Source organism: Nannospalax galili, unplaced genomic scaffold, assembly GCF_000622305.1.
Source record: "Nannospalax galili isolate Female #2095 unplaced genomic scaffold, S.galili_v1.0 scaffold202, whole genome shotgun sequence".
NCBI lineage: Eukaryota > Metazoa > Chordata > Mammalia > Rodentia > Spalacidae > Nannospalax > Nannospalax galili.
The window spans coordinates 78257-88391 of NW_008349000.1; the positions used below are offsets into that span (position 1 = coordinate 78257).

At 41.8% G+C, this 10135-nt stretch overlaps 1 protein-coding gene across 1 annotated transcript in view; it reads left to right on the top strand.

Annotated features, from left to right (window-relative positions):
* The first annotated feature begins 8905 nt into the window (after positions 1–8905).
* The window catches only part of Avpr1a (arginine vasopressin receptor 1A), a 3784-nt gene continuing 2554 nt past the window's right edge, over positions 8906–10135 (top strand). Inside the window, exon 1 of the mRNA XM_008846138.2 lies at positions 8906–10041. Coding sequence (XP_008844360.1) covers positions 9063–10041 — 979 coding nt within the window. The 5' untranslated portion in view covers positions 8906–9062. The remainder of the gene's footprint in view (positions 10042–10135) is intronic.

Consider the following 10135-nt stretch of genomic DNA (forward strand, 5'->3'; position numbering starts at 1 on the left):
TACTACAGTGACATAAAAGTCTAAAGGTATAAGTATTGTATGATAGCATAAGAACAAATATAAGAACAAATATTAAACATTTCAGTTATGTATATTTGTATGTTACTTTGCATGTAAGCTGTGGTCTACTTCATTTCACTTTAGGAATTCCCTTTAGGATATTAAATCCCTTGAGCATTATTTCTAAAATCCCATATTAGATTTCTGTTTTTAAAAAACTGTTGCATTCTTGTTGATTTAAGAGGAAATCCAATGGTCTTTCTATTTAGAGGTCTTGCCTGAGAAGTAGCCACTTGAGGAAGTCTGTGACATCTATGAAATCCTGAAGGTGTCCTCAGCCCTGTTACCCAGGCTTCTTGTGCACTGAGCTTATTCCACATTGTTCTTTTATCTAGGAAAGAATATATATATATATATATAATTGAACGGGGGACAGAAGGGGGTGTGGATGGGGTGGGGATCTAAATACCATCAAAGTATATTGTATGAAAATCTCAAAAATTCAAAAATATGACCCTATAGGTTTCTATAAAGCATGTCTGAGATAATTATAAAATAATTTTATTAATTAGTTAATAAACTATGGCATACATTATCTTGATTGATCACAAATATAGATATAGGTAAATAACCTAGAATATTAAATAATTTTCCCAAAGTCACAGAATGTGGAAATGGCCATGTTTTTATTATGCTCTAATCCAGGTGACCACTGCAAGAAGCATTCTCCTAGCTTTAGGTTGGCTCTGCTGGTGTGATCTGGAGCAAGCTGCTTATCTGTACAACACTTTTCTCAGCTATATGATGGAATATTATTAGTATTTCTTGCATCATATGGTTTTGTGGAGTTTAAAAGAGTTATATGAAATCTGAAGCCTATGTGATTAATAAAATTTAGTTCTATATTTATTATTACTATTAACTTTTCAGTATGCTGGATTTTACTGCAGTTGATACCAATGTAATTTATGGACTAGTAAAATGATGATGGTGGTGATAGAAATAATAACCAGCATTTACTGAGGGTCTGACTGATTCTAGTCATTCTAGATATTTTTGATTCCTAGGAAAAGCCTTGTGTACTACGTTCCCACATTTTCTCCCTCCTCACCAGAACCCATGCTGGACTGCACCTTCATTGCTATAACAAATTAGCTTTCGGCAGACCTCAGACTTGGAATCCTATCCCTCAGCTTTGGTTTTTTGTTTGTTTGGGGGGGGGTTGTCTTTTTAAGACAGGGTCTCCCTGTAGCTCCAGCTGGCCTGAAACTCACTATGTAGACCAGCCTGGTTTGAACTCACAGATATCCGCCTGCCTCTTCCTCCCAAGTGCTAGGATTAAAGGCCTGTGCCACCATGCCCCACTCATTCCTCAGCCTTTCTAGAGCTGGTGTCCTAGGCATGCATCACCTCACCGAGCCAAAAATAAGCTTTGCTCATGAAATTTGTGGCACTGCACTCTCCCATATCAGGTTCCTCTTGAAGATTTTTTTAAATATTTATTTATTCATTTTGGGGGTGACCACATGCTACTGTGTGCATGTGGAGGTCGGAGGACAACTTGCTAAAGTCGTTCTTTCCTTCCACCACATGGGTTCCAGAGACTTAATTTATCTGGCTTGATGGCAAGTACCTTTACCAATTGTGCCATTTTGCCTGACCTCAGATCGCCCTTTAACTTTTTCTACAGGCTCCACATGTGTTATGCATTTGTTTTCATGTATACAAAGAATAAAACAGATCAGTTTCCATTTGCATTAAAAATTCTTTTCCACACATTCTGCTGTTTATAAAGTTAAAAAATCATAAAGGGTTACCATTTGGAGAATGGAATTAGAAAATACATGGCAAATAAAAAATTCTCTCAATAATTCATAATAAAATAACAGAGACTCAAAATATACAAAAGTAGATGGGCTCTGATACACAGATCCACAAACGTAACCATAGATTTCAAGCCCTCTTTGTCAATCATTGATAAAAATAAGTAGACAGATATCATCGAGGACAGAGAATATTTGAACAATGCTATCAAACACTTTGATCTAATTAACATTTATAGAGCAACCACCCTATATACAGGTGCTATACATACCTGCACTGGGTGTGTGTAAGAATGATCCTGTCAGCAATCAGGCATGGATGGAGGAAGGACTATGGAGGCTGCCCCTCACTGTTGCTACAGACAGATTCAGGGAGGGGGCAATCGTTGCCTTCAGCTATGTACCCACTAATGACCTTACAAGACTCCAATAGAGAGTTCCACTCCAATGGTAACACAGACAGTCTGGGTTAAATTAAATGGGTCACAAAACCAAACCAAAACTCATGATTCTGGGAACGGGACAAGTAAGGATAAGTGAGGAAAGGGGTGGTGGGGATGGGAGGGAGATCAGAGAGGGTATGGGGGAGAGCAATCAGAAAGCACTGTGAACATGCATTCAATTTCCAAAAAACAAAATTAATCAATTAAAGAAAGGAAAATGAGAACATGTATTGTGATAATATTTATGTTATGTCACTGAGGAAGTGCAACGGAGTAAATTTAGAGCACAAAATATCTACATTGTTTCTCAAATCATTTAACTAACCTTCCAACTTATGAAGAGAAATACTCACTCAAAGTCATCAGAGCAATGGCAACAATAAATCTTGGATCAAAAGATGAAGGAAAAAAAGAGTAAAAAGAGTGGAGAGAATGTTGGTAACAAAAGATAGATGTGGTACACAGAGTTTAAAGGGGTCTCTAAGACCCAGTCCCTAGTCTGTACTGGCTGCACAGCTCCCTCTGTTTTAGTACAGGTAGGACATTCAAATATTGTAGATATTTCTTCTCTGATTATTTTGCTTAATATATCAAAAATATTCAGTGAGTATAATTAAGATCCCTAAACCAGTTGACTTTGAATTAATCAAAGGGCTGTTCAAATAGGACGCTAAGCAGATTTCCTGGCAGGCCTTTTCTAAACATCACTTACCTGTTTGTTCTTCCTTTTTCAATGCTGATGTCAATGTGGGAATGAAGTAGTACCCCTCCATCTGATTGCAGGGACTTTGGAAACTATACTGATGGCATGCTTTAATTGTCATTTCTTCCTGTGACTTACCATACAATCAGAAACATCAGAAGAAAGTTTGGAACCATCAAAATGAAGCCCCAAATATTCCAAACTTACTGTTTTTACATACATATCTTAAACATTCAACATATTAAATCTTGAAGATTCTCATGTATACATTGAAGTTGCTGTGCAAAGACATTTAAACTTCCTGTCAGGCACCTTATCCATTTTATGTAAGGATATACCATTTATAAACATACAATTACTACCATGAAAAAAAATTAATAGAGAATACAATGGGGCATATCCCATATTTCTGGCAAAAAGAAGAGATTTTGGGAAACTTTGGAGGATATGGCAAAGGGATAAAGTAGCAGAGAAAGGGGGAGTGGGACAGAGACAGAATAATTCCTTCTAAATTAACTCTCATCCAACCCTAGAGAAAGAAGAAAACGAGACTTTTTAATTAAAAATATTTATTTAATAAACTAGTATTTTCTACAAAATTATAAACCAGAAAAACAAAGTTAAAATGGTTGTTTCATAATTCCTGATGTTAGCTCACAAGTCTTCTCTCTTCTGAGGAAGGGACTCAGTGAATAGTAGAGTGGAAGTGGCCAGCTTGCTGAAATGGTAAGTCTTCACAAAAATATTTTATTTATTATTTTTATTTTATATGTATGAGTGCATTTTACATGTGTGTAAGTGCACCCATGTTGTGCAATGCCTATGGAGGTCAGCAGAGGGTGTCTGATTCCCCTGAAACTGGACTTATGGATGGTTGTTAGTCACCATGTGGGTGCTGGGAATTGAACCCATGTCTTCTACCAGAGAAGTCAGTGCTCTTAACTACTCAGTCATTTCTCCAGCCCCAAGACAGAAAGTCTTTCTGATTACTAGATTCTAAGGAGAATAGCAAAAACCCTATAAATGTGGAAAAATTTTAAGTGACTATCAGTCTATTTGAAGCCAAAGCTCACCCATTTCAGTAATTTTGTATTTTAAAAAACTTTAAATCATCAACTAATTTCTAAATCCAATTGATTGTCTGAACATATGATAAAAATCATATGATAAAAATGCTGATTTTGGAACTATTTTCCTTTAGAGTGAATTTTCCAGCCATGCTGTAAAGGCTGGATTAGCAATGAATGGGGACGATATAGAAGTGAGTGAAGTGATTTCAATCTTCCGTCAACAAATATTAGCATGATTAAAATACTTTTTTAAAATGTTATGTTTCTCCATTTGCCCACACAAGCTCATTTTATCACAAAAAATAAGTCTTCATAAGTAAGACCAAACAGTATTCTCATTTTTAATTTTACTCCAGAGTACTATAATTAAGACTTAGTGTTTTTTCCATGCTTGATTTGTAGCATGTTTTTAGAATTTAGTGTGTGTGTGTATGTGTGTGTGTGTGTGTGTGTGTGTGTGTGTGTGTGTGTGTGTTAAAAGTTCATTCATGGATATCATGGATAACTTTTAAAATCAAAGTTCCAAATATAAATGCTGATCCTTTCTTCAGAGACACACTATGGAATTTAGGTACTCAAGGGCAGATCCTCAAGACCCCTTCCCTAATTTATTCAATCATCGCATGCTTTGTGAATTTAATATTCATGCAGCAGTCAAACACCATTTTCTTTGCTACAACCAGCATTTTTAAAATTAATTTAGCAAAGATGTGTTTGTTATGTGCTGATGTTCATGGGGAGCATGTAAGGAACAGAGCTTGGAAACCTTATCTTCAAATGGGCCTATATGTGCCTCCTCCTGCTCAGTTACTTGGACCATTGTGATTTTGGTTAAATTGCTCTCATTCTCTAATCCTTAGTTTTTTCATCTTTAAAGTGGGGCAATAATGGTTGTCCCTATACAGTTTATCGTATTATTTGAAAAATCAAACACAATGAATTTAACAGTCTTAGCTCATGTTTAAAAGATTAATCAATGCAGTAAATGTTCATAATACCTATTATTATCATCATTATTGTTATTACTGCCCCTATTATTGCCCTGTAATTGACTTGCCAAAGAAGAAACCAAAGATGTGTAAGAACCAGTGAAAATCCCCCAGGCCCTCTTAGTCTTAAAGGAGAGAATACTGTATGTAGATGGACTATAAAATAAACAATTAGATAATCCTGATGTGTTTGTAAAATTCCAGGAACATGAAACTTGTAGATGGCAACATAGTGCAATGGTTAAGACTGGAAATTCTGCTGGAGTCAGTTGCTTCTGGTCAAGTTCTGGTTCTACTGCTGACCAACTGTGTCACCTAAGACTGGTTATTGACAGTCTTTGTACTTCATCTTCCTCAAACATAAGATGAAGTAGTAATGGTATATCCTTCACAGGGCCAGATGCGACACAGTGCTTAAAATATTAGCTATTTTTATAACTTTCTTTACAGGCTGCTCAAGGCCTAGTGATAAGTATTGCTAAAGAACTGTTACTAAGTATAAACATGAGAACCTGCAATAAATATTTCTTGATTTGCTTTAGGTAATGATATGAATACCAGATTGATAGCTTGTAACAACAGTGCCATTGATTAAAGGGGCAAAAAGTCATTGTGCACTGTCAAGGTGAAATGGATATTCAGACAGTGCAGAACAACTAATTCCTTTCATTTTCTCAGTAATGAGGGAGCAGAAGATTGGAAAGTCAAGGAAAGGGAGTGGGGTCTAGTGAACATCTATGAAATGCCCATAATGCACTATGATAAAGATGATGGAACCTATTTGCATAAGATTTTCCTGCCCTAGAAGAGAAGGTTAAAACTGACCCAAACTTCCAGCTTCCTGATTTGACTAAATCCAGCGGCGATCTTCAGGCATTCCAGACACTAAGTCCCTTTACTCAGTGCTACTGTGTCCCTTGTCCTATTCCATGGAGAAAGTATTCCATGGTGAGCAGGCTTGGGAGAGGGGATCTACATGGTATAACCTTAGGAAATTGATGAAGTTAAACAGTTTTTGTTTTCCTTGACCCTGGACTCCTCTCCTTGAAAACCTGTCAAAATCTTCTACTGCATGAAAGAGACTTGGCGGTGTACTGCTTTACTTGGAAAGGAAGAACTTCAATAGCAAGGTAACAGGTAAGATGGAGGATCACATATATTTTAAAAGGGAATTCATATTTTGAACACCCATGAAATGCCCCAAAATTAAGCAACTGTGTAGCTAATCCTTGAAACAAATACATCAAGCTTTCTCACCAATACTTTACAGATGAAGCATTTGTAGTTCAAAGATGGAAACAAAGTCACACAACTAGTAAGGGGAGGAGACTGGTGCTTCCATTAGTGAAAATATTTCTTAAACATCTGTAATTGCTGAAGGGGGAGAGGAACATTAGCAAGTGAAAGGTAATAATGATTCTGGGGTACTATGCACAATTTCTATGTTTTTCTTTTCATCAGCTCATCCCTCAAAACATGCTAACTGAAACCCTCAGAGAGTAAGAGGGAGAAATCTGAATGCAAGTCTTAATACAAGAGTGTTCGAAGAAAAAGCACATGGGCTGTTCTTTTCCTCTTCCTTTACTCTTCTTGGGGAACTTTAATGGGGTGCAGTGAAATACATGTATTTAATTGTCTTGTTTTCTTTTGAATATGGAACCAGAAAAAAAAAGGGCACTGTTTTTTTTTTTAACAGCATGGGTTAAAAAGTTGGAATTTGCAACACTTTTTTCTGATTTCTAGGCTCCATGCCACCCAGAGGAGTGACAGATAGATACATAGCTATTTGTGTACATACACTGCATACACACAGATGCATACATCTACACATGTCCTTTATTGGGTAGTTGGTACTGGTATCACTAAATAGTAAAATATCTTCCGATTGTATCCTCTGATTTAACCTAATAGGTTACTTTTATAAGTTGGAAATTTGGGCACAATTTAATTGCTGGATCAGACTGACTGATATCAGTGATTTCCTGAGAGCCCACACAACATCTTTTTAAACTAAGAACACCCAAGGAAGCTTAGGGATTCTCACTGCTGAGTGCCTCTCCTGAGGAATCCTAAAGTTCAAATATATGTACTTAAGAGTTATAAAACTGACCAGTGTGCCATTTTTCAACACCAAGGGACACTAGGGTCAGACAACATTATTTCTCATAAGAAGCACTAACAATGTAATTTGTGCTGTCAAAAAAACTGAAAAAGATTTTTCCAAGCAAGTGGTCTGGAAACCTGTTAGATATCATCATCCCTGAACCACTTTAATCTTTTGCCTCCTGGGCATCTTGTAAAAAATAAGCTCCATGCAACATCAATTTCCATTTTCAGAGCATTTCCCCATCAGGACATCACCCTACCTGATCAGCAAATACCTTTATTCCCAATTTTAAGATGCATAGACAGAGGCTTATCTAACCATTGTCAAACAGGACTGTATAGTTCAAGCCCAGCACTCTTAATGTAACGACTTTGAGGCTCTGAATGCATGAGTGGAATTATGTGGCATAAAGGAATTATGATTAATTGCACCTAAGAAAATCGATTTTTTTTTCTGACTGCACTTCACAGAGGCATATATTTTTCTGAAGCAATCAAATTTATACTGTTGCCACAATACACAAACGTTCTGCCCAAGAAATCTGTCTTCATGGTCCTGCATCTATGAACAAGGGTTTCTCCCCCAGCCCTGCCCCGGTACCCCGCGCCCCCGCCCCCTTCCTAGGGAAAACACCCTGGAAACAGCTCCCTCCGCTGCTTTTAGAAGCAAGCTTTCACCAAAGATAAGGCGGCTGATTGAAGTCTCATAGGTTTCTTTGTCTCCCTGGGGCTTCACCGCGGGGCTCCACTTGTCCAAACTAAATAATTAATTGCTAAGTGGGGGTGGGGTGGGATGGGATTCAGGGGTGTTTTACTTCTTTTCTTCCAAGCTCTCCTTTCTCACCCTCTAGCTCAGGAACCTGGAGCTCCCCTACACTGCACAGTGCCTGGCGGGCTGGACGCTGATCCCCAGCACTTCTTGGTCCACCCAAAGAAACGTCCTGGGGATTCAGCAGCAACCAGACGGTATGTCTCCACTGACTAACGCTGCCCAATTCCGCCACCTCCGCTGCTGTGGGAGCCCAGCTTTCCAGCGGATATCTCAGGAACCTAGTTTAGAGAAAACTTACTGAACGCAAGGAGACGTTCCTTACCCAGCGGTGGACATACGCATGTCAAGAGCAAGAGGCACGTGAGTGGGTCTTTCCCTGTCCTTACAGAAGGCAGGGTAACAAGCAGTAAGCATCAAGACGTCATCAGGATTAGAGCTCCATTTAAGCCTAGCTGATTTTACCCTGGAAAGAAAGGATAGATAGGGGCGGGGCGGGGATAGATGTTATTCCCGGGGCAATTTTGCCAGTCTGCCAGAGTGACCTCCAGGGATTAGCTCGCGGAGCAAGGAAACAGGAGGGGAAGGACTCCAGGTAAGGAGCCAAGTTCAGGTGCATGAGCTCCCTGGGGTACACCGACCGAGGTGTCTCAGTGCGGCGTTGACCGCACCTGTTGAAATCCTAGATGGGTTTAAGTTGACTACTGGAGACTTGAGGAAGCGGCGAGGAACCCAGAAAAGTTTTTGGAAGAGTGGGAAAACACCAGGATCCCGCCTGCGGTGCAGAGGAACCAGGACTCGCAGCTCCACCCCTGCAGCGGATGATGCTGAAAAGGACAAATCACCAGCAGCAGCAGAGTGGGGGTCTGAGGGAGGGGAGCAGTCTCCAGCCACTAGGGTGTGAGAGAGCCCGTCTGGAGGAAGCCGGCCTCTTATAAATAATTGCTTAGGGAGCCAGTGTGTTTAGAAACTCTGGACTGGGAACTAGGCGGAGGGAGGAGACCCGCGCAAGCATCCTACTGAAAGCTGCTCTATGCGCAGGTGGGATTGCGGAGCCAGGAGACCCAGTGGGCTAAGGACCCAGGTCCTCAGGTCCTTGGAGGCGGGAAGGAAGTAGCCCACGCGGGAAAGGGGCTTCGGAGACGCCGAGCTACACAGCATGCGTTTCTCCCGGAGCTCCGACGACAGGCAGGGGAGCAACTCCAGCTCCTGGTGGCCTCTGGCTGCGGACGGTGCCAACGTGAGCCGAGAGGGCGATGGGCTGCGGGAAGGTGGTGAGCCGCAGGGGGACGTGCGCAACGAGGAGTTGGCCAAGCTGGAGATCGCCGTCTTGGCGGTGATTTTCGTGGTGGCGGTGCTCGGCAACAGCTGCGTGCTGCTGGCGCTCCACCGCACACCTCGCAAGACATCCCGGATGCACCTCTTCATCCGGCACCTCAGCCTGGCCGACCTGGCGGTCGCCTTCTTCCAAGTGTTACCACAGCTGTGCTGGGACATCACCTACCGCTTCCGCGGGCCCGACTGGCTGTGCCGCGTGGTAAAGCACCTGCAGGTGTTCGCCATGTTCGCGTCCGCCTACATGTTGGTGGTCATGACCGCAGACCGCTACATCGCCGTGTGCCACCCGCTCAAGACTCTGCAGCAGCCGGCGCGCCGCTCGCGGCTCATGATCGCCGCCTCTTGGGTGCTGAGTTTCGTGCTGAGCACACCGCAATACTTCATCTTCTCCATGATCGAAATCGAGGTGAACAACGGCACCAAGGCTCAAGACTGCTGGGCCACTTTCATCCAGCCCTGGGGTACCCGCGCCTATGTGACCTGGATGACGAGCGGCATCTTCGTGGTACCCGTGGTCATCTTGGGTACCTGCTACGGCTTCATCTGCTACCACATCTGGCGCAACGTCCGGGGAAAGACCGCGTCGCGCCAGAGGAAAGGCTCCTCTGGGGAAGCTGCCAGCGCCTTCCACAAGGGGTTCCTGGTCACGCCTTGTGTCAGCAGCGTGAAGACCATTTCCCGCGCCAAGATCCGCACGGTGAAGATGACTTTTGTGATCGTGACGGCCTACATCCTCTGCTGGGCGCCTTTCTTCATCGTCCAGATGTGGTCAGTCTGGGATGAGAAATTCATTTGGACAGGTAGGTACTGAGGCTGTGGAAACCATGGGTGTGGAGGTTTGGCTGGCGTGGCGTGTGTGTGTGTGTGTGTGTGTGTGTGTGTGTGTGTGTGTGT